Below are 25968 nucleotides of genomic sequence, written 5' to 3'. Positions count from 1 at the left end.
CATGTGTTCCTGGTGTTGGTTGTTGTTGTTGTTCTTTTTTTTTTTTTAATAGAAATTCTGTAAACAATAAATATAACATTTTATAAGTATTTTTTCCCTTAGAATTTCTGAAGAGAAGCTAAGAAACTGAGATATTACCAAAAATGTATAGAAATGAATACTGCATATATATTTTTTGGCAAAACTTTCTAGTTGCTTTCATTTTTACCTAAAATTTTGAAACAATATTAAAAGAAATAAGTAATAAAATATCTAGACACTTGTATTAGGTAAATATGTCTTAGCAATTTTTTTTATCCAAAACCAACCCCCCCAAATAACCAACATATAAATAGAAGCATAAAGTGTACATATAAAAAATATGCTTGGTTCTTTAAAATTCTTTATTGTAGGTTCATTTGAAATGTCAATGTTCAGCTCACATATTTCTATACTCTTAAGAATCATCAACACTTAATTTTTGAGTGTTTTTAATTGAAAAGATTCTGCTGCTTAAAATTCCATTCAACCCCCTGACCTGAGGTGAAAAATACTTAATATTTGTGTTTTTCCTAAAGCCTTCCTCTGTGCTCAATTTCTCATAATTAACAGAACATTTAATCCAAAGTAGAGTGCAGCCCCCACCACTTCTCCATTCCAGCCCAAAGGCAGCACAGAAAATATCAGAGCCTGAGACACATTTGTCCCATGGTAGCTTCTTGTGTATGTGTGGCTTGATGGCATTTAAAGCTGGTATAATAGGGACATACAGGAATTTCTTTCTTGCTTGGCACATAAGGTCATTGGCAAGGGCAGCAAAACCCTGGTAGACTTCTCATCTCAGTGACTCATGGTTTTGGTTTTTTTTTTTTTTGTATGTGTGTGTGTCTCATAGTTTTTATACTAAATTATAACATGACAGGAACTGCTTCCGATTCTTCAAAGTACCCATGGAAAGAAAATGTCAGGGCTAATATGCCAGCATTTAGTGAATGCAGCCAAGCAGTTGTGCTAGCTGAGTAGTCCAGAGTTGATGATGCAGCCTTCTCTTCATGTTTTTCCAAGTGTAACTTTCCTAACTCGTGACCAGGCAATCATTTGTCCTCAGAAAGAATCTACCTCTTAATACTTTAGGTCTTTAGTTTTTTTTTCTTTAGTTTTGATGTTGCCAGGCCAGTGTTTAAATAAAGCAGCGATGTTTACCCGATTTCATTATCATAGTAGTTATTAGCTGTGTTAACTCTACTGCCTTTCATCTTCTTCTAGCTGGAATAGGCCTACCCTTTGACATAGATGAGAAAGAAAATTGGTTTTAACTGGTGTGTTTTTGAATTTCAGGAATAGTTGCTGTTCTCTTCTGTGGAGTCACACAGGCACATTATACCTACAATAATCTGTCATTGGATTCCAAAATGAGGACTAAACAGGTAAAAGGAAAAACTCCCTCCCTGCCTTATGTCCTTTCTCAATGTAACGGTTACACAGCAATGCTGGCGGTGCACTTGGAGTTTCATTAGCAAAGGAAGCTCCAGACTTCATTAAAGTTTGGATATTTATTATTTTTTCCCCTCCAGGATAACCATTAATAGTTCTCTTGGTAAGCAAAAATCTATAATAATAAAAGTGTAATATGCTAATTAGACTGGACAGCCGAACGACCTTCTGGATGTCATTCCGGACGTCCTTCCGAATGAAGCTGCGGCAGTGGGGGCTGAGGCAGAGGTGGTTAGGGGCAATAAGACAGGCAGGAGAGCAGTTAGGGGCAATCAGGCAGGCAGGCAGAGGTGTTAGGGGTGACAGGCAGGCATGCAGAGTAGTTAGGGGCTATCAGGCAGGCATGCAGAGTAGTTAGGGGCTATCAGGCAGGCAGGCCGAGTGCTTAGGGGCTATCAAGCAGGCGGGCAGGCGAGTGGTTAGGAGCTAGCCTAGTCCCATATTGCAAGAGGGATGTCAGACTAAGGGATTTCCAACTGCCAGTTTAGGCCCGATCCCATGGGAATCCCTGCGGGATCGGGCCTAAACCAGCAGCCAGGCATCCCCTGAGGGGTCCCGGATTGTGAGAGGGTGCATGCTGGGCTAAGGCCCCCCCCTGCACGAATTTTGTGCACCTCTAGTATAGTTATAATAGTCTCTCCCTCCTGAGAAATGTGGGCCATAGACTGTCAGACTTGAAGATGAAAGGCCCACAGATGCTAATAATTTACAGTCACTTACATCTAAAAGCATTATAAAGCATGTGAGATTGGGTAAAGAGAAGGAAACGAAGAAGAATAAGGAAGCCGTGTTTGCTCCTTAATTAGGTGCTTTTGCTTCTAAATAAACTGAATTGCCAGTTGTCACACAAAAGAATGTACCTCTCGTATGCCAAGAACATGTCTGCTTGGATATTTGCACATGAGCATGCACAAATCCCTTCCACAAACTGCTGCACAGCCCCTCTGTGCCAAGCACTGTGCTAGGTACTAGGAATAAAAAGACAGATAGCATCTGACCCTGCCTGTAAGAGGTTCATTATCAAGTCTGTTGATAAAGATTAAGATGTGTAGTGAACTGTGATAGAAATATCTCCATAGAGTGTTTGGGGAGCATTCAATAGAGCATCCTCTAGTTACTAGGATTGGGAAGGGGAGAAGAAGGTTTCCAGAAATGATGCCCAATCTGGAGCTTGAAATACAAATAGAAGTTAATCAGGTAATTACGTGGAGCATTGGAAAGTAGCAGAAAAGGCATTTGAGTCCCAAGTTATAGAAGAACAAGAGCCTAAGGCAGTTGTTTGAAGCACTGTAAATAGTTCTGTGTGGCCAGAGAATGGGGTAAGGCTGAAGCTACTGGGATCCAGTGATAGATGAGACCAAAGATATAGCCAGAGACCAGCTTATGAAAGAATGTCCAATGAAATATTACTAAGCAATAAAAAATAAAAATAAAATCTTGCCATTTGTAACAACATGGATGGACCTGGAGGTTAATATACTAAGTGAAGAAAGTCAGACAGAGAAAGGCAAATAGCACATGATTTCACTCATATTTGAAATTTTAAAAAATTAAACAAATAAACAAAACAAAAACAGACAATAGAAACATAGATTGAACTGATGGTTGCCAAGGTAGTTTGGGGGTGGAGGGGGAAGAGAAGGTGAAGGAAAATGTGGTAAATAACATTGTGATAACTTTGCATGGCGAGAGATGGTTACTAGGCTTAGTGTGTTGGTCACAACATAATGTATACCAGTGGTTCCCAAACTTATTTGGCCTACCGCCCCCTTTCCAGAAAAAATATTACTCAGCGCCCCCTGGAAATTAATTTTTTAAAAATTTTAAGAGCAATTAAACAGAAAGATATATGTATTAATGTTTCTACCTTTTTCGTAAAATATAGTAAAGAAAGGTGTAAATTAGAAACATTGAAGTTTGAAATTATGAAACTATTTATTGAACTCAGAATAGAAAGGTAATACATTATAAACATGATATTATTAATTGTAAAGCGCATATAATTATTACAAAATAAATAAATAATACTCACCAATTATAGTCGCACTATTTGTTAGTTAACTTTAACTTGTCACAATATCACAACAATCTAACTTAGAGTTATATTACGCCGTAATTTTCCCGTAATAATTACGGGAAATCTCCTGATTCATAGCGTGCTCCAAAATCTGCTGGTAGTACTGCCAGTAGCCAGTACTGCCACTGCCATTCCAGGCTTTGGCCTTGCGATTGACCAATCGCAAGAGTGGCAGTTGTCCGCAGCAATGCTCGTAGTGCTCACGTGTTTTGGAACTGCAATTCAGTGGCACCACGTGAACAGTAGCAGTGCGCGATTGCACATAGCTCAATGCAAGTGAGGGAGTATGCCGGAACCGAGCCAACATCCAGTACGTTGTTCAAAGAAAAATTAAGCGTTATGAGCAGAGTACATAAATCAATTTTTCTAAATCTTCTCTTCTTTCTTTTATGCTTTCACCGCCCCGTTTCAGTTATTCATGGCCCCCAAATGCACCTGTGGCCATCACCGCCCCCCTGGATCGCTGCAGCGCCCACCAGGGGGCGGTAGCGCCCACTTTGGGAATCACTGATGTATACAAATGTTGATCATTATATTATACTAGTAGCCCAGTGCACGAAATTCATGCACTGGGGTGGGGGGCAAAGGGGCCCCTCAGTCTGGCCTTCACCCTCTCCAATCTGAGACCTCTCAGGGAATGTCCAACTACCTGTTTGTGCCCACACTTTTAACAGATAACAGCTCCATTGTTGTTTCTTTCTTATGCTTAAAACCATTGGAATTAGTAGGTATTCAAAGTGTGTATACATTTTGGTGGGACACCCTGTATATCTCTAGTCAGTGGTGAAAGAAACCAACAGCAGATTTGGAACCCCCAGACAGGGAACCTTGCTCACTCCCCACGTCTCCCCACTTCACTTTCCACCTTCGTGGGCAGCAGGAGAATCAACATTTTCTCTCATTAATTTGGAAACCATGTCCTGTCACCCGCTGCCCGGCAGGAGTGCGCTAGGCCCCAAGCAAGCAAGGCTCAGTCAGGGCAGCCTTCACTCATGGGTGCTGGCACCCAAAGTGCACATTCCTCCTCTACAGTCACCCTGACTAACCCACTGTTTCACTGAGAGGACAGAATTCCTCTCTGCCTCTGGGTTCTTGATCTTGAACACTGACCGAAGGCACCTCAGAGAGGGCCGCCCGCACCCACCAGGTGTGTCTGTCTGCACCTGCTCCTGCCTCAGGACCTGCATTAACCCCCCCAGAGGTGATCTCATAGCTGCACTGGCCTCCGTGGGAACAGGGCATCACCACTTCGTCCTCTCACTGTCATCTCACAGGCGCCCAGCCTCAACACCCAGAACACCCAGACACTCTCCAAAGGACGTGAGCGCATCAGAGGGGATGTGTGCACATCCTGTGGGGGTGTTAGGCATGCTGGGTTGATGGAAGTGCGGTGGAGAGGCAGGGGAAACTTGTGCATGCCTTGGTTTGCAACTGTTGCAGGCGTGGGAGGATGACAGTGTGCTGGGGGATGTTCGCACGCCAGGTGGGTATGTGCACACCAGAGGCCTCTGGCTTTGCAGATCCGCAAACCCTGTGGCGCAGCCAGGAGGATGTCAGTCTGGCCCACCACGGTGGCTGTCCCTGTGATCCTGCACCTTCTGGGCCAGGAGGCGGATCTTGCACAGCCACTCCTGGGCGCTGATGGCCTGCTGGCTCTGCTTGGCGTGCTCACAGCTGTCATCACTGCCATGTGGGGAGTACAGGCCGCCCTCCGCCGGCCTGCCTCCCCTATCCAGAGGCTCTCTGCGCTGCTCACCTGCCCAGAGTGACTGGGGCTGGGCGGAAGCCAGGCATCCTGCCCTGCCCAACCCCGGCCGATCCGCCCCATGTGAGCTGCCACCCCCGCCGTGAAGGGTCACGGATCCAGGTCCCAGACCCCGGACAGCCTCCCGCACTGCCTCCCACTCAGCAGGGTCACAGATCCGGGTCCCAGGACCGTGGACAGCCTTGCCCACTGCCGCCCGCCTTCAGTATGCTTCAGGGTGGGGGTCCCCACTGGGGTGCCTGGCCAGCCTGGATGAGGGGATGATGGCTGTTTGCAGCTAGTCACACCCCCTTCAGGGTGGGGGTCCCCACTGGGGTGCCTGGCCAGTCTGGGTGAGGGGCTGAGGGCCGTTTTCAAGCTGGCGGGTGACTGAAACTCCCAACCTCTCCTTTTTTCTTTTGTTTTTGTTCTGGGATTTATTTACCTTCTATGGCTGTCACAGGAGCTGAGAGCCACCTTTAGCTCTGAGGCTTGGCTCCAGCTCTGAGACCTCTGCTGCTGAAAGCAGGTACTGGGTTTGTTTGGCTTCTATAATTGAAACGCTATTGCGGTCCTGCTGGCTGAAGCCCTGCTGGCTGAAAGCAGGTTTCTGGAGTTTGTTTAGCTTCTATATTTGCAACAATGTTTCTTAAACTGCAAGCTCAGAAGCTGGCAGCGGCAGGCAGGGAACGTTGGCTTCCTCCATCACTGAAGCAAGCAAGCCTCCTGTTCATTTCAAGCTGCCTGGCTGCCGGCCGCCATCTTGGTTGGCAGTTAATTTGCATATCGCCCTGATTAGCCAATGGGAAGGGTAGCGGAGGTATGGCTAATTACCATGTTTCTTTATTATTAGATAGGATATCTGAAAGTAATATAATATTGTCAACTTTAATTTTAAAAAAGAAAAGAAAGAAAAGACTTTCATACCTTGTGAAGGAGGTTATACTTTACCCTAAAGATAATGGGGAGTGGCTTAAACAGAAATTTATCATCTCACAGTTTTAGAGCTGAAGTCTGAGATCAAGTTGTTGGTAGAATTTGTTCCTTCTGAGGCCTGTAAGGGAGAATCATTCTATTCCTCTCTCTTAGCTGCTGGTGGTTTTCCGGTAATCTTCAATGTTCTATGTCTTATAGACACATCATCCTGACCTGCCTTTACACTTACATGGCATTCTCCCTGAAAGCATGTCTGTCTCCAGATTCCCCTTTTTAAAAAAAATATTGCCCAGCTTGGTGTGGCTCAGCAGTTAAGCATCAACCCGGTAACCAAGAGGTCACGAGTTCAATTCATGGTCAGGGAATATATCCTGGTTGCGGGCTTGTTCCCCAGTGAGGGGCATGCAGGAGGCAGCCAATCAATAATTTTCTCTAATCATTGATGTTTCTGTCTTTCCCTCCCTCTCCCTTCCTCTCTGAAATCAAGAAGAATATTTTTAAAAATACTAAGGAGAGAGAGAGAGAAACAGTGATTTGTTGCCCTGACTGGGGATCAAACCCATAACCTTGATGTACTGGGAGGATGCTCTAATTAACTGAACTATTGACTCAGGTCAAATTTTCCTTTTTTATAAGGACTAGAGTCCCAGTGCACAAAAATTTGTGCACTCAGGGGGGGTTCCTCAGCCCGGCCTGTGCCCTCTCACAATCTGGGACCCCTCAGGAGATGTCCACCTGCTGGCTTAGGCCCACTCCCTGAGGGTTTTGGCCTAAGCTGGTAGTCAGACATCCCTCTGGCAGCACGGGAGACCTCAGGGGATGTCCACTTGCCAGCAGGGAGCAGGCCTAAGCTGCAGTCAGACATCCTTAGTGCTGTTGAGGAGGCAGGAGAGGCCCCTGCCACCACTGCTGTGCTGGCAGCCATCAGTCTGGCTTGTGGCTGAGCAGAGCTCCCCTGTGGAAGCACACTGACCACCAGGGGGCATCTCCTGCATTAAGCATCTGCCCCCTGGTGGTCAGTGTGTGTCATAGTGACCAGTCATTCCCAGTCGTTCTGCTGTTAGGGTCAATTTGACTATTACCCTTTTATTATATAGGATAGAGGCCTGGTGCACGGGTCAGGGCCAGCTGGTTTGCCCTGAAGGGTGTCCCGGATCAGGGTGGGGTGCCTGGCCAGCCTGGGTGAGGGGCTGAGGGCTGTTTTCAGGCTGGACACACCCCCTTCAGGGTGGGGGTCCCCACTGGGGTGCCTGGCCAGCCTGGTTGAGGGGCTGATGGCTGTTTGCAGGCTGGTCAAGGCCCCTGGTGACCCAGCTCCCAGTCTGTCCTTTTTTTCTTTCTTTTTTTTTATTTTTCCAGCAGGTATCTAGGATTTATTTATCTTCTATAATTGAAACTTTGTAGCCTTGAGTGCAGCCCAGGTCTCTGGAAGCCTGGGTTGCAACCCAGGCTTCCAGAGCCTCCTTGAACAGAGGCCATGCTGGCTGGAAGCAGGTATCTGGGATTTATTTATCTTCTATAATTGAAATTTGTAACCTTGAGCGGAGCTCAGCGCTGGCCAGGGCAGGCGGGAAGGTTGGCTTCCTCCATTGCCAGGGGCAACCAAAGCCTCCTGCTTGCTCCAGCTCTGTGGCAGCCGCCATCTTTGTGACAGACTGAGGGAGTGACAGAGTGATGGTTAATTTGCATATTACTCTTTTATTAGATAGGATATCATTCATATTAGATTAGGCGTCTACCCTACTCCAGTATGACATCATTTTTACTCAACTAATTGCATTTTACATTTTCAATGACCCTGTTTTCATGTAAGGTCACATTCTGAAGCATTGTTGGTTAGGACTTCAACATATGAATTTGGAGGGCGGAGGAGAGACACACCATTCAGCCCAATAGCAGGAAGTCATTAAAGTATCTTAGGCAAAGTAATTTTAGGATAATTGGATTTCCATTTTAGAAATATCACTCTGGCAGACAAGAGGAGCATGAATCAAATGGCATTTGTATCAGTGAGCTTTTGCTGTGTCACAAACAGCAATACAACCCCAGTGGCATCCAACAATAAACATTTATTTTTCAGACATCTGCATACTTCAAATCTTTTGAGGTGGATTTAGCTGGGTGGCTCTGTTTGTCTCAACTTGGCTTGTGTCTGTAGATTTTACAGGGCTCTATTCTAGGGTAGGCTTGGCTGGAGCACCACACCACAGCCAATGCCATGTGTCTGTCATTCTTCTCTTGGCAGAAGAGCAAGCCCCAATGTTCCAGTCCATCCCAAGCCTCTGCTTGTGTCCCTTTTCCTAAGCATCTTATTGGCCAAAGAAAATCACATGGCTGAGCCCAAGGTCAAGAGGCTGAGGAAGGTTACAGGCCCACACTACAAAGTTATATGGTAAGAAGCATGGAGATAGGGAATGATAAAGAGTTGGACCAAATGATTGCAATCTATCCCATAATGCAAATGAAGATTGAGAATATTATATAATAAGTCCAATGACGCTGAAGATATCTAGTATGATTTTGGAGTAGTAGGAGTGGAGAAAGCCAAAGTGACATCTAAGCAAAACTTGTAATTGACTAGAAATTCCTAAATAGTAGTTTTCAAAGATAACTGAAAAGCTCTTTTTGTCATATCTCAAGCTCAGCTGGACCTGACCCTACCGCCCACCTACCCAGAAATTCTTCAAATTCACCCTACACTTCTGCCCATCAGGGGAACCACAAAGATGTGACTTCACAAATTTTAAGTACCTCTCCTTAAAAATAAAAGTGAACAAAAAAACTGATACTAATACCTAAAACCCTCCAATCTATAGTCATCTAGGATCTTTAAATTATGGAGACTCAGTATTCTTTAGGGTTTAAAGGGAAATAAATGTGTTGGGCTGTTCTTCCTGACTTTGTCTGGTTCTCTGAGTTCTTGCATTCTGGAAAGTTGAACTCTGTGTAGGGATCTGCAGTTTTAAGTCATGCTATCTAGACTTCTCCGCAGAACTCCAAAAATAATTCATCTTCTATTGAGACAGCAGCCCAGCACCATGGAAGACAAAGCCCAAATCAGTGCCCAACAGCCCTCTGCTATCTTCTGAATGATTTGACCATCGCTCCCTGAAGGACTGCCAGCCTGCATTCTTACAGCACTCTCCTTTCATGAAGGTTTTTTTTTTTTTACCAGATTGCTTTTTAGCATCCAGATAATTGCATCCCTCCATCTTTGTTCCCCCCATTAACTTCTTTCCTAGGTGCCTGGTTCATAGGAGGGGCCTAATGAATTCTAATTCCGTTCCCTTCTCATACCTTTCCTCACTTTTTTCTTTAGGGTCTGTCATTTTCTACTTACTTTTTCTCATAATGTATGCATATGTTATATGCATATTTATCCATCTATGCACATATGTGCATGCATACATACATTTCCCACTCCAGTATGCAGAGTCTGAGGTCACAACTTTGAAGGAAATGAGATCTAGCCTTTTAATTAACTTCACAGATAAGAGGTCCATGGCCACACCTGCAGCAGTGTAGCAAGCAAAGTTCAAACTGCATGTGGGAGCCAATTATAAATTGTAAAGACTAGCTGAGGCAAGTATTGTATAAATCACACTGATTCCACTGTGAAATGGAAAAGGTTTGGAAAGTTTTATATGATGACACATAGTTATTGAACAGTATCTTCCTCTGCATCTCCGCACATTTTCACTGCCGATGGGAGAATTAGCATATACAGCCTCTGAGTCTCTGTCCCCAGGAACTGGTCAATGGGAGTAAAGAAAGTCAATGAATGAAGGCCAATGGAAAATACATAAAAATCAACTTTGTATTATAAAATGCAAAGGCAAATGATTTACAAAGACATTTTATTCATGGACTCTGTACCAGTTAATCCAATAGCTCCAACTGAATACAGACTTTTGAATGTGTGTCCTTTATAGCTTCAAGAAATAGAGCGCTCCTTCCAAATTGCATTACACTTTAAATATGTCTTTAAATTAATAATGATCTAGATGTAGGTGAATTTATTTCACTCCAACTTGTGAAAAACCATGTAGCATGACTCTGTGTGAGGCACAAAGCAGTATGATAGGGACACTCTGGTGCTGGACCAACCATGAGGATTTCACTTTGATAGTGAAACATTCCATTAAAGTGTATATGAACAGGCATGGCAGCCCCTCTCCCTGGACTTGGATTGATCCTCTCGCTTTAGGATATGCACATCTAACCTTAGAGATGGGAAAATCCTGCAAGCCCTAACTCTCCCTAGAAACTAAGAGCTGCTAGAGATTATGGGATGGACATCAGCACACCGTTGTCAGAGAGCCTCGAATTCACAAGACTGCATACAGAGTCTATAATCCCACACACACCAGTGCCCGCCTGCCTCCCAAGCCCTTAGTGACTCATGCCATCACCCCTAGCAGGTCTGGGGGCTGGTTATCTGGGCAAAACTTCAGGGTGTTTCCACAGTCTTTACCTTGCCTGAGGTTGACTTGCAAAGCCATTTACTTCTATATGTTCCCTTTTAACTAGAGTTTATCCTTCCTTCCTGCAGTTACCTCCTAAACATTAGTTCCAATGAGTAATAATGGATATATAATATTAATTTAAATAGTTACCATTTATTATGCATTAGCATTTATGAAGTACTTATCTTACTTTCTATTTACTTTTCTACCTAAGAGGTAGCTCTTCTTAACTGCAATCATTCAGCTAATCTATGTTAGAACCTGCTCTATGCCAGCCAGTGTTCAAGGTGCTGGGTTAGAAAAGCAACAAAAACCTATTTCTGGTGAAGGAGCTTTATTATAATCAAAATAAATAAGCTAAATATATAGCTTATGGTGAGTCATAAGATCAATAATAAACCAGATATGGAAGCTAGGTGTGTATACTTGGGAAGGTAAGGTTGCAATTTTAGATAGGATGGTTGGGGAAGGACTTAGTAAGAAGGTGATACTTGAAAGAAGTGAAATATGTTTGGGGCATAGCTGTCCAGAAATTGGGAATCTATACTAATAAAAGAGTAATATGCTAATTAGACCGGGAGACCTTCTGGATGTCCTTCCAGACAAAGCCATGGTGGTGGGGCCGAGGCAGAGGCAGTTAGGGGTGATCAGGCTGATGGGGGGGCAGTTGGGGATGAGCAGGCTGGCAAGGGGAGCAGTTGGGGGCAAGCTGGCTGGCAGGGGGGCAGTTGGGGGTGAGCAGGCAGGTGGGGGGGTGGCAGGTGGGAGTAAGAGGCCAGTAAGGGGGGGTAGTTGGGGGTGATCAGGCAAGCAGGGGGGTGGTTGGGGGTGAGCAGGCTGGCATGGGGGGAGGTTGGGGGCAAGCTTGCTGGCAGGGGGGGCAGTTGGGGGTGAGCAGGCTGTCAGGCAGAGTAGTTAGGGGAGATCAGGCAGGCAGGCAGGTGAGCGGTTAGGAGCCAGCAGTCCTGGATTGCTAGAGGGTTCAGGCCAGGCTGAGGGACACCCTCCCCGCCATGCACAAATTTTGTGCACCAGGCCACTAGTGACAAATATATGGCTACTTGGGGCAGGTAACCAATATGGCTGAGGTGAGGAGGACCGGGGGAGGATATGAGAGACGGTATCAGAGCAGTGACAAGGGATGGCTCGGGGAGAGACTGAACAAGGTGGAAAAACACTAGAGTATTCTATGTACAGGCAGGGCATGATTGATTAAATTTTAAAAGGATGGAGGTGCCATATGTTAGTTCGGGAAGACTCTGAGACAGCAGGTTTAAGGGGCAGCTGGGAACTGAGTGTTGACTTGTCAAATTTTGGATGTGTATTAGTCAATAAAGTGGAGCTGTTGAGTAGACAGTTGAACACAAAATTCTGGAGTTCAGGGGATGGGTCTAGGCTAGAAGCATAATTTTGGAAGTTTTTAGTATAGAGATGATATTGCAAACATGAGACTGGATGACATCTCCAATGGAGTAATGGAGGAGTGATCCAAAAACAAAGTTTGAGGCACTCCAGTGGTAAGAGGTTGGGAAGCAACAAAGCAGACTGACAGGTAGTAGCTAGTAGGGAAAAGCAAAACCAAGAAAGTATGGTGTCCTGAAAGGCAAGTGAAAAGAGAATCTCAAGAAAAAGCATAATGGATTGTACCAAATACTGCTAAAAGGTCAAGTAGGCTGAAGAGCATGAATATCACTGATGATACTGATGACAGCCATATTAGTGGGATGTCACAGTAAAAGCCTAATTGCAGTGGGTTCAAGAGAGAATGGAGGGAAAGAAATTGGAAATTGCATGTACAGACAAATCCTTCGAAAGAATATTACTATGAATGGGGAGAAGAGACATGAAATGATAGCTGGAGGGTAAAGTAAGACAAAACGAATATTCTTGTTATTTTTAAGATGGAAGAAAGAATACTTTTTTATGCTAATGGAAATAATACAGAAAAGAGAAGACTATGTGTATAAGGGTTTGTCAAGGCTTATAAGTGGTAGAGAAAAATTTTGAATATGATTTTTTAACTTCGTAGTTCAAACTATTCTGCCTTTTACCAAATATCCTTTGATTATAGAAGGGATAGTAGCAATTGTGAGGCTGAGTATCATTTATTCAAAAAACCTTGAATGGATGAATAAATGAATGAATGAATATTTGGATATCTTCATTACACTTTCAGTTCATTTAGATCTTTAGTCCTTTATCTTACATTTAATTCCATTATCTTTGAAAATCTGCCAGTTTTAGTGTATTTTAATATTTTTCTAAAATACAGGTTGGGGAATACACAGGAATTTTTCTGCATTTATTTTTGAAAAGCCAGATTCTTGGTCTAGCATTTATGGGAAAATGATGACATCTTCATTACAGCACATTCTTTGCAGATGCTAATTTCATTCCCATCCCCAGATGAGATTTTGAGTGTTTATCACTATTGAATAAAAAATCAGCAATAAAACTCCAAATTTAAATTTCCAATAAAAATAAGACAGTGGGAGCCAAGCTGGATATGATGGGCATGACTTTGTAAGAAAATTCAAAGAGCCCTAGCTGGTTTGGCTCAGTGGATAGAGCATTGGCCTATGGACTGATGGGTCCCAAGTTCGATTCCGGTCAAGGGCACATGCCCAGGTTGTGGGCTCAATCCTCAGTAGTGGGTGTGCAGGAGGCAGCCAATCAATGATTCTCATTCATCATCAATGTTTCTATCTCTCTCTTCCTCTCCCTTCCTCTCTCTGAAATCAATAAAAATACATTTTTTAAAAAATTCAAGGAAAATATATAGAACTAGAGGCCCAGTGCATGAAATTTGTGCACGGTGGTGGTGGGGAATCCCTTCAGCCCAGCCTACACCCTCTCCAATCTGGGACCCCTTGGGGGATGTCTGACTGCAGGTTTAGGCCCAATTCCGAGAATCAGGCCTAAACTGGCAGTCGGACATCCCTCTCACAATCCAAGACCACTAACTTGCCTGACGGCTCACTTGCCTGCCTGCCTGCCTGATCACCCCTAATGGCCTCTGTCTGCCTGCCTGATTGCCCCTAACTGCCCTCCCTGCCAACCTGATCACACCTAACTGCCTCTGCCTGATCGCCTGTAACTGCACCCCTGGCTGGCCTGGTTACCCCTAACTGCCCCCACTGCTGGCCTGATCACCCCTAACTGCCCCCCCTGCTGGCATGGTTGCCCATCACTGCCCCCCTCTGCCAGCCTGGTCACCCCTCAGTGCCCCCCCTGCTGGCCTGGTCACCCCTCACTGCCCCCCCCGCCAGCCTGGTCACCCCCAACTGCACCCCTCTGCCAGCCTTGTCACTCCTCACTGCCCCCCCCCCCCCCACACCCTGCTGGCCTGGTTGCCTCATGCAGCCTGCTATTCAGTTATTTGGTTGCCCCTCACTGCCCTCCCTGCCAGCTTGGTCACCCCACACAGCCTGCTGTTTGGTTGTTTGGTTGCCCCTCACTGCCCTCCCTGCCAGCTTGGTCACCTCACACAGCCTGCTGTTTGGTTGTTTGGTTGCCCCTCACTGCCCCCCCTGCTGGCCTGGTCACCCCAAGCAGCCTGCTGTTCGGTCATTGTGTGAAGGTGTCCCAACCAATTTTTATATTCCTCTATTATTAGTATAAATGTGAGACAATGTAGATGATATAGTGGAAAGAACACTTGACTAAGAGTCCAGAAAGCTAAGGTTCACCCCTCATCTTTATGACTAATGGTGGGGCCTTGGATAATTCATTTAAAACCTGTGAGCTTCAGTTTTCTCATTTGTAAAAGTGAATGATTGAACTATATGACTGAGTGTTAATGATAATGCTCTAAATCTAACATTCTGTGACTTGACATGTAACATAAGATATACATTCAGGTACTTCTCACAGACTAGGATGGACAGAGACCACATGTGACAGACTGCAATGCATGGAGTGGAGAGGAGGGATCCTAGTTTGCCATTGACCTTGAGGACAAATCACTGGGTAGACCTTTTCATTGAGTTGTCAAATCAATTCCAAGGATAAAGTGATTAAAAACCAAAGTGCCTAGATCATACTAGGATAAGAAATTTCAGTGAGGGCTGGGTTATAATTCCTAGAAAACTCTCTGATCCTAAGTAAGGGGTTGCAATGTCTTTTTTTTTTCTTTCATTTTTTTTCTTGTCATCATTGTTAATCCTCAAGCAAGGATATTTTTTCCATTGATTTTTAAAGAGAGTGAAAGGGAGAAAGGGAGCGGGGAGAGAGAAAAAGAGAGAAGAGAAACAACAATATGAGAGAGACATATGGATTGGTTGGCTCCTTTACCCACCCCAATGATCAGGGCCAGGATAGGACCTGAAACCCAGGTATATGCCCTTGACTGGGAATCAAACCTGTGACCTTTCAGCATGGGCTGATGCTCTAGCCACCGAACACACTGGCCAGACTTCCTGTGTCTTTGGGGTGGTGAATACAGAGCTTACAAAGTCTCAAGAGTCTGACTGAAGGGTACTCCAGCTTGTCAGTTCAAGCATGGATCAAATATAGATTAAGCAGGATATGGATTAAGCAGGATGGGAGCCAGGGAGACCAGGGCAAATTAGCTGAGAGCCTGTCTGCACTTCATAAGCCAGATGTATAGGTTTGCTTGCCTTGTTTTTTCAGTAAATGTGTGTGCTTTAATAAATTGGCTTTTTACAATAAAAAAAGAAAGAAGTTGACAAGTCCCATAAAAAAAGGTAGCACTCTATGATTGCGGCCTAGGTTGCCTTGAGGAAGTAGTTAGGAGTCCACTATGGTGGGGGACAGGAAAGGGAAGGCTGTGGGAGAGAGCTGAGAATTAAAATGAACAGGTGAGATCAGGTGTACCTCTCAGTGTCTCACTGTGCTACATTTAGGAGAACTGTATCCATAAGCCTAATAATCACTTAAGGCTTTTAGGCATAGGAATGATGATCATTAGATCTGTGCCAAAAATTCAGATGTATGCTTTATAAAGATAATGAAGGTAGCATCTTGGAGGAAATGACATTGTTCATTGCTCACCATACTTCCTTTTGATGAACTACCTACATATATAACATCTAAATTTATATTAATCTTCTGTGACTCTGTCTCTCTGTCTCTCTCTCTTTCTCTCTCTCTCTCTCTCTTTCTTGTTGACTCTATTACAGCTGTTCCCTATTCCGCTCACCCTTTGCCTCCCTCCACCCTGCCTCTGCCCCTCACCACATATTTTCTGTGTCCGTGGGTTATGCATATATACTATATTCTTTGGTTGATCTCTTTCCGTCTTCCACCCTTCATCCCTCTGAGATCTGTCAGGCATATATTTATCCTGTCTAACCTCTTAGGATGTTGTGATCTATATGAAAAGTTTATGGAAATTTCCCATTTGGTTTTGATGAACTTACTTGTTTATCAAATGCTTATTGAATTAATAAATGAATGAATAAATGAATTATGACCATTAACATTTCAGGATAAAAAATAGGTAAAATAATATATGCTAATTAATGGTCTTATTTAATTCTGGTATGATGCATTGATTTAAATGTAATGATTTGCCTGCATAAAGCACGTGTCTAAAGTAATCCTGAAATATTGAAAGATCAAGTACAATTCCATTATTTCTGTTTCCTGCAGTGTGCTCAGTCTTATTGATTTGCATTACTGTGTTTTTTTTATTATGGCTTTTAACAATTTTTTCCATCACTTTTAATAAAAGCAAGCATGTTCAATCCCAGTTACCTATTCCAAGGCACAGTGGAGAAAGAATGCCATGGGCAACAATGTCCCTGCCTCCTGGTTTCTGAAATGAGATCAAAGATATCTTTATAAAGCATAGAATTGCCTTTAGTTACATTTATTTTGTCAATATTTCTACCACTTTTCTTCTTTCCTTTATCCAGAGTACCTTTAAAAATACCATACTAGAAGGGTCGAATTTATAAATGATGGCAGAGTGTTTAAATTTATTTTTATCTAACCTGGAATTCTTTCCAATGAAACTCATTATATTGTATAATGGACATTTACAGCTCAGCTAATAAGTGTTCTCTTTTAGATGTTAATAAGAGTGGAGCTCCTGCACAAACAAACTGTCCTTTCAGTGCCCAGAAAGAATGATGGTCTTGTGAACCCCTAGTTATGAAGTCTTACTCCACAACCAACTTGCAGTATAGTAGGGACCACAAATGACCATTCAGCAACCTCAGTAGTAGGTACCTCCTAGATGGTAGGTTCTGGGGCCCAGGGAGAAATAGAGCTAAGCAAGACATAAACCATGCTTTCTCTTAAAACATTTTATTGTAATTTTTTTCTGATAAAGCTATAATTGTACCATAAATTCTCAATTAAATCTTAGCTACTATTTTAAAGACACATCTGTTTATTTGTCATAGTACATAATTGCAGTTGAAAATTTTGTCCTAAAATCCAAGAAGTTCAGAACAAGATGCAACTGCAAAGATAAATTTTAAATCTAAAATTTTATTAGAGGAACTTAATCCCAAGAAAGTCTGGTGACTTGGAGGGGTAGAGTTAGTCCTCCAACCCAGAGACAAGCCTGGATGGACTAAAAGTTCATATTCCCCACCCCTGAAATCACCCTTTGGTGCATCAGTTATTTATCACTGTGGAACAAATTACCCTAAGACTTAGTAGCTTAATTCAACAGAATGTTATTATTTTATCTAGTTTGTAAGGGCACCAAACCCAGAAGCCTAGCTTAGCTAGGGGGTTCTGGCCCAGGGTCTCTCTTGCAGTGGCAGACAATGTTATGCAAGGCTGCAGTATCCTGAAGGCAAGTGGCCAGAGGGTCCACCACAAGTTGGACCCTGGCAGTGGCCTCAGTTCTGTACTGTGTGTCTTCTGTGGGGCTGTTTGATGTAAGAGCTTACTTTCCCCAGAGCGAGTGAAACCATAGACAGAAAGTAGCAATGCCTTTATTAACAGTCTCTGAAGTCACACCCTTCTGCCAGATTATTAGAAGTGAGTCACTGAGGCCAGTTCACACTTAATGGAAAGAGGTTAAGCTCCACCTCTTGAAGGGAGAAGAATTGTGGACATATTTTCAAACTACTGTGGAGCCTGGTGCCATTTTTAGAAGTAATTTTTTGATAATGATTTTAATTTCTTATATGGTTTAATATTTAGGCTTCCTACCTCTTCAGTCAACTTTACTTTTCCAGTAAGCCATCTATTCTTTCCATATTTACAAAAATTTTAATAACATAAATTGTTGAACACTATATTGTGCCAGGTACTACAAATATATTTTCATATAAATATTCCAATTAATATTTACCAAAAAACCCATGATGTAAAGACTAATATTAGTTAAATTTTGCAAGCCTTAGAGAAGTTAAGAAGGTCACACAAAGAATAGAGTTGTGCATCATAACCCATTATTATTTTTAATGTCTTTTCCATATATTTAGATATAGACCTTTCCTATAGAAAATTCTGTGTAGATATTTCACCCTTTTAAAGTATAAATGCATATTATACTGATCATTTTTAAAAACAGTTGGATTTATTTACCCATTCTACTCCTGTTTTTCTGATTTATTCCTTTCCCTTTAAGCACTATCACTACAGGCCCGGTGCACAAAATTCATGCACAGGTAGGGTCTCTAGGCCTGGCCAGCGATCAGGGCTGATCTGGGCCTTCCTTCCCCCAGCTGCTGGCTGCTGGTGGGGGCCTTCCTTCTATCCACACTGCCCCCTGGTGGTCAGCGCATTTCATAGCAAGCGGTCAAACTCCCAGCTGGTCAAATTCCCCAGAGGACAACTTGCATATTAGCCTTTTATTATATAGTATTCTTCTTCCTCTCCTTGGGCTTCTCTACTTCTTTCCTTTCCCCTTTAACAGAGGCTGATTAACTCAAGTAACCTTGTCCTCACTGACCACCACTCCTCCCCTTGTTCTTCTTTTCCTTTCTCAGCTTTAACACTGGCCCAAGGGAGCCTTAGGAGGGAGAGCCAAGAATGTCTTTTCTTCTTCCACAAAAGTATTGGTGCTATCACATCTCTGTCCTTTTCACCTCTTCATCTTCGATATCAAATGGATATTTCATTCCATTTTGGAACTGTTGTTTTTCTCTTTCTTCAAGATTCATTCATCTTTCATGTAGCTAAAAATAATTAGTATTATTACTGTTGTTTTCTTCTGCTTTCTCATCACCATATAGTAGGCTCTGCATCAAAGTCCCCTGGCAGGACCAGTTTCTTCATCTCCACCTAGCAGGCACTATCTTTGTGGCCCATGTTAATGCACCTTTACATTTCTTGCCAACAAGATTCCAAAGCCTTCTCTTAATTTTTGTCTTTCTCATTTTCCAAAACCCCGAGAAAGTATACTTATTTCATTCAGCATTTTTAAAAATTTAATTTAATTTTCTTTATTACATTTTCCACAAAATAATGACCTTGTGCTATTTTTCACTATGAAGGGCCTCAGCCCCTCAGAGAGAAGATTCTCTCTCTCCTCCCCCTCTTTCCCAAATTTTTGTCTCACTCTTTTTTCTCTCATTGCTATCACCTTTACAAAAAAAGAAAAAAAAAGAAAAACAACCCAACCCATTAATGCTTGAATATTAACATAGAAATATATTTGATGCATGTCCTTCTATGTATGAGTCTGATTCGGTGCATGGTGGAAAACTAGCTGACCAGAATTTAAGAGATTAGCTGGCCTGCTCCCTGCTTTTATGACATTCAGGACAGATGCTGGCTCATTATTACCTTAAACATTCTAAGAATGGCAATAGCATAAGCTCCTTGAATAGCCCATTTCGTGTTTATCACCCTGTTGAGAGGTGCAGGCATAAAAGCTTCAGTTTTATAATGGCATTTTGAGTTGATAAATGGAAATTACTGTAATTTTCTACTTATTTTAATTAAATTTTATAGATGCAGTGCAGAAAACATCAAGGCTGAATATGTGTGCTGGATTGTGTGTTCATTAGGAATGTTCCAAATTTGAGGATGCCATTTCTTCCATCACCTGGAAAGATGCAGCACATGGGCTTAATGAAATCCTGGGCCTTTGTGCAGTTTCTTCAGGAGAGAAATTGAATTGCCTGTGAAGGCTCAGCTCAAAAATCAAAGAATCCCATCAGTATAGATATAATATAGACTGCTGAATACAGTACCTGACAGGGAACTCTAATAAGCGAGAATAAGAGTTTGGTTTTAGGAAAGTCACTTAACGCAATTGTTCTGGGTTACACTGAGAAAGAACTCGATTGGAGTCAGCAGTGACTGATCTTTTCTTGAGGGAGAAGAGAATGTCTCTTTAATGGACCTGCTTTAACAATGAATACCCAGATAACAAGCTGTTTCTGATGCATTTTTCCACTGGTTCCAAGCTGTACAAAAAACAAAACAAAAAATACTGTGTTTGAAAACATATATTTTTCCCATTTGTACTGCGCCTGGCTCCATTCAGATTAAAATTTCAAAAACAAACTAGAGGAACAAAGATACCTGATTGAAAATAAAGGAATTCTTCTGTTGGGAAAGAATTTCTAACCTTCTTTCTCAGTCATGTAGGTAACTGAATTTACACAACTCTTCCCATCCCCATCGATCTGTGGAATGTGGTTATTGAGATGTGGTTATTTGGGTTCCCAGGACTATGACTTCATACCTCAGCTGGTTTTTCCTTTGTGAAGATGCTGCTCTGATGACAGCACAGGGCCTCCATCATAGGGCCAAGGTGGAAGATACTTGACCATCTAGAAATAGTCAGCTGAGGGAGGTGCCAGAACAGCTGCATTTTAGCATTCTGAGTTTGGGCAGAGCATGTTTCTAGATGATTGAGGCAAAGTTCTGTGAGCAGCCCCGGGTCCTCCTTGGGGCACAAGGTAAATGGTATCTTCACTTTTTATGCCCTTGTGTAAGTGTTCTCAAGTTGTGGTCTGCAGGCTGGTGATTCAATTTTATGACACTATCTGTACTCATATATGACTTAAATTAATGATTCTACCTACTCTTTTGTGCTCATTTATTATTTGGGCTTTGGCTTGTTTTTATAGTATCAACTGGGGGCAGGTGGTCTACAGGGGTCTTTTGCTTCAACCAATTATAGGAGACACTAAAAGAGTTTGAGACCATCTGACCTTCCAGGGAAAAGCAATGTAATTTCAAGGGAACCTTTCTTCCTCCTTTGACCCTAATGAATGTTTCATGTAATGGCTGGACCTACCACAACATTCTTTGAGGGTCTTCGCTACATTCTGGGAAGAAAACTTCTTATTAAAGACTCCAGCATGTCCACAGACATCTTGCTCTAATTTCTGATTTGCTCAAGGTCCAGGAAACCCAAGAGAAGAAGCTTGAATTTTATCTGTAATTGAGATTCAGGCATGTGGTGATATATGTGTGGAAAGGGCTAATGAAAGAAGTCAGACACAGTGGGGGAATAATTAAGCCTTAAAAGGGAAATTCCTATAAATGGGAAGGTGTTCTCTATAGCTGAGGGTCAGTATCCTTTTGTGGGACCCTGTGAGAATAATATGGCCTTCTCAAACCACCCACTTTCTGGCATGGCTGCACTCTGGGGAGAACTGTAATTGGTAAAATTTGGTGTGGGGAGGACAGCATTGCTCCTCTGCTGGGACCCTCCTGTCTTCCCAGAATACTGGGTAGTAAACTTGAAAGAATTTGAATGGGTGTGCAAGTAACTCTACTAAGGGGCCATCTCTAAAAGAACTGGACAGGAAATAATGAAGTCCTCCCCTACTGGGTGATGAGAGAGATAAGTGGCTGAGACCAGGATGCAGGCAGAAATGGAGGTTTGAGGGCCAGTGGCAGAAATAACAGGTGCTCCCAAGGAGTGAGGCAATCCTAGGATTGCAGGAGGCAGCAGCTGCGGTGTGGACAGCAGTGGAGAGCTTGGCAAAAGCCTGCAATAAAGCCACCAGAGCAGTCATTCTCAACCCTGGTGCACTTCAGAAGCATTTGAGGAGCTTTTACAAATCCCTAATGGAACCTGTGCTGAAAATTTTTTTTTTTAAACTGTATCTAAGTGATTCTAATGAGCAGCCAAAGTCTAGAGTCTAGAAAGACATGGGGCATGGAAGGACTGAGGTCCTGTCATTTGGCATAATACTCTCCAGATCCTTCTATGATGTCACAAAGGGTGAGAGATCCTTCTTTCTTATAGCCACATAGTATTCCATTCTGTAAATGTACCACAGAGTTTTTATCTACTTATATACTGATGGACACTTGGGCTGTTTCCAGATCTTAGCTATTGTAATAATGCTGCTATGAATATAGAGGTGTATATATTCTTACTGATTGGTGTTTCTGGATTCTTAGGATATACCCCCAGAAGTGGGATCACGGGGTCAAATAGCAGTTCCATTTTTTTATTTTTTGAGGAAACTCCATACTGTTTTCCACCATGGCTGCACCAGTCTGTATTCCCACCAGCACTTGTTTGCTGCCATCTGGCAGGTGTGAAGTGATACCTCATTGTGATTTTAATTTGCATCTCTCTGATGATTAGTGACCTTCAGCGTTTTTCTATATGACTATTGGCCATCTGTATGTCCTCTTTGGAGAAGCGTCTATTCAGGTCCTTTGCCAATTTCTAAATGAATTGTTTGTCTTCCTGGAGTTAAATTGTATGAGTTCTTTATATATTTTGGAAATTAACCTCTTATCAGATGAATAATTGGCAAATTTCCCCCATACAGTGGGTTCCCTTTTCATTTTGTGGTGGTTTCTTTTGCTGTGCAGAAGATTTTTAGTTTGATGTAGTCCCATTTGTTTATTTTTCCATTTGTTTCTCCCCTAGGAAATATGTTGGTAAATATATTGCTACTTGACATGTTTGAGATTTTGCTGCCTATGATTTCTTCTAGGATTTTTATGATTTCTTGACTTACATTTTTTAAGTCTTTTATCCATTTTTATTTTATTCTTGTGTATGGAGTAATTTGATGGACTAAGTTCTTATTTTTTTTACACGTACCTGTCTACTTTTCCCAACACCCCCCATTGAAGAGACTGTCTTTACTCTATTGTGTGCTCTTGCCTCCTTTGTCAAATATTAATTGACCATAATGGTGTGGGTCAATTTCTGGGGTCTCTCTTCTGTTCCATTGGTCTACTAGTATGTACCTTTTCCTGTACCAGTGCCAGGTTGTTTTGATTACAGTGGCTTTGCAGAATAGTTTGATATCCAGTATAGTGATCCCTCCAATTATGTTCTTTTTTTCTCAAGATTGCTGAGGCTATTCAGGGTCTTTTTTGATTCCATATAAATTTTTGGAATATTTGTTCTAGATTTGTGAAATATTCCATTGGTATTTTAATAGGGATTGAATTGAATATGTAGATTGCTTTGGGTAGTGTGGACATTTTAATGATGTTAATTCTTCTAATCATGAATATGGTATGTGCTTCCACTTGTTTTTATCTTCTATTTCTCTTTTCAACTTTTTTCCTAGTACAGGTCTTTTACCGCCTTGGTTAAGTTTATTCCTAAGTATCTTAATTTGCAATGGTAAATGAGATTTTTTTTTTTAGGTTCTCTTTCTGAGAGTTCATTATTGGTACATAAGTATTGTAATGGGTTGACTCAGCGAGATAGACCACTGACTCAGAATTTAAATTTAGGAACCTTTATTAAGCTGGCCAGCTGTTTGCAGTTCAGCCTTTGCTTCGAACTGCAGCACCTGACTCCAAGAGTTATGGCAATTTATTTGCAAAAACTACAAAGTTACAAAGTCATGCTTACGCAATTTGTTCTCAACACAGCACAGCATTATCACCTTCCTGTCTATGTTTTCCAGGAACAAAGAGCACAGTATACATTGAGGAGGGACCATGAGACCATATCTCAAGGCCTGACCTGATGTCAGTACCTTCCTATCTGTCTGTTCCAGGAACAGACAGCACAGCGTGCCCCGATATGCAGCCCAGTACAAGTATGCCATCTATTTCTGGATGTTAATTTTGTATCCTGCTACTTTGCTGAATTCATTTATTAAATCTAGCAGATTTTAGGTAGAATCATTAGGGTGTTCTATGTACCATATCATGTTGCCTGTGAATAATGACAGTTTTATTTCCTCCTTTCTAATTTAGATGCTTTTTATTTCTTCCTCTTGTCTGATCACAGTGGCTAGAATTTCTAGTATTATGTTGAATAAGAGTGGGGAAAGTGGACATCCCTGTCTTGTTCCAGATCTTAAGGAAAATACTTTTAGTTTTTGCCCACTGGGTATAATGTTGGCTATAGTTTTGTCACATATGGTCTTTATTATGTTGAGGTATGATCCCTGTATTCCAATTTTGCTGAGAGTCTTTATCGTAAATGGGTGCTAGATTTTGTCTAATGCTTTTTCTGCATCTAGTGATATGATCATGTGATTTTTACTTTAATTTTGTTTATGTGATGTATCACATTTATTGATTTACGAATTTTGTACCAGCCTTGCATCCCCCAAATAAATGCCACTTAGTCATAGTGTATGATATTTTTAATGTATTGCTGGATCTGATTTGCTAATAATTATTGAGGATTTTAGCATCTATGTTCATCAGGGATATTGGCCTATATTTTTCTTTCTTTGTAGTGTCTTTACCAGGTTTTAGGATAATGCCAGCCTTGTAAAAATAACTTGGAAGTCTTCCCTCCTCTTGAATTTTTTGAAATAGTTTGAAAAGGATAGGTACTAGTTCTTTGAATGTTTGGTTAAACTCCCTTTTGAAGCCGTCCAATCCATGACTTTTCTTTACTGGTAGTTTTGTGTGTGTGTGTGTGTGTGTGTGTGTGTGTGTGTGTGTGTTTTAATTACTGCTTCAGTTTCATCAGTTGTTATCAGCCTATTCATGTTTTTTGATTCTTCCTGATTGAGCTTTAGAATATTGAATGTTATAAGAATTTGTCCACTTCACTCAAGTTGTCCAATTTGTTGGCATATAGTTGTTCATAGTATTTTCTTGCAACCCTTTGTATTTCTGTGATGTCAGTTGTTATTTCACCTCTTTCATTTTGATTTTATTTATTTGGTTCCTTTTCCTTTGTTTCTTTTTTTTTTTTAAAAATATATTTTATTGATTTTTTTACAGAGAGGAAGGGAGAGAGATAGAGAGTTAGAAACATCGATGATAGAGAAACATCGATCAGCTGCCTCCTGCACATCTCCTACTGGGGATGTGCCTGCAACCAAGGTACATGCCCTTGACCAGAATCAAACCCAGGACCTTTCAGTCTGCAGGCCGACGCTCTATCCACTGAGCCAAACCGTTTCAGCCTTTTCCTTTGTTTCTTGATGAGTTTGGCTAAATGTTAATCAATGTTGTTTGTCTCTTCAAAGAACCAGATCTTGGTTCTGTTATTGGAGAAAAATATTCCTTGTCTTCACCCATTGCTAGTCAGTGTGGAGTCTTTATGATATCCCCAGAGAAGGAATTTTCCTGGACTTGCACAGGAGGATGCAATATAGTAGAAAGCTTTATTTCCATGGGATGACACTCCTGCGTACCCAAAGTCCCATTCCCCTTAGTCCAGTCATAAAAGTGTAACTGGGATTTCAGTAGAGCTAAAATTACAACCTATGTTCAGAGTTTCCTTTCCATATTGGAGCCAGGTTCAATTCAGCATCAGGCTAACTGCAGTCTATAAGTCTATTGTGTGTGCTGTACGTATGACCATGGGCCATACGAGCAAATACAAGGAAGCCAAGCATGAGCCATGAGCCAAGCATGACAAGAGGAACTGAAAGAGTAAATTTTGTTCAGGGATTTAAGGATCCCAAATCTTTGCACACTTGAAGTGGTCACACACATTCTGGCCTATGACCTCTGTTCCCAGGTGTGACTGACAGTCAAGTATATTCCCTATGTCATCCCAACTTCACTGGGCATGCATCTATCTTTCCTATGTCGTTCCCTCCCCCAGTGTTTTCCAGGAAACATGCCCATAATGTCTGGCCTTCCTTTTGCTCCTTTCCTGTTAATAACTAGTTCATTACAATGTATTAGTTTTATTGATCATTTGTTTTGTTTTTTGTTTTTTTGCTTTTTGTTTTTTAGTTTCTATGTCATTTATTTCAACTCTGATCTTTATGATTTCCTTCCTTCTACTGACTCTGGACTTTTCTTGTTCTCTTTCTAATTCTTTTAGTTGTAGGGTTTGAACTTTTTCTTGTTTCTTGAGGTAGGCCTGTAATGCTATAAACTTCCCTCTCAGGAGTGCTTTTTCTGTGTCCCATTGATTTTGGGTTGTTGTGTGTTCATTTTTATTTGTTTCCAGGAAGTTTTTCATCACTGCCTTAATC

General features: G+C 42.0%; 1 protein-coding gene across 1 annotated transcript in view; it reads left to right on the top strand.

The window, feature by feature from the left end:
• The window catches only part of SLC9A9 (solute carrier family 9 member A9), a 766430-nt gene that overhangs the window by 407405 nt on the left and 333057 nt on the right, over nt 1-25968 (top strand). The window contains 1 exon segment of the mRNA XM_070403739.1: nt 1318-1406. Coding sequence (XP_070259840.1) covers nt 1318-1406 — 89 coding nt within the window.

Source organism: Myotis yumanensis, unplaced genomic scaffold, assembly GCF_028538775.1.
Source record: "Myotis yumanensis isolate MYYU_CA2020_CCGP unplaced genomic scaffold, mMyoYum1.0.hap1 SCAF_2, whole genome shotgun sequence".
NCBI classification, from domain to species: Eukaryota; Metazoa; Chordata; class Mammalia; order Chiroptera; family Vespertilionidae; genus Myotis; species Myotis yumanensis.
Note: the sequence above shows the minus strand (reverse complement) of the source record. Positions and strands in the feature narration are given on the sequence as shown.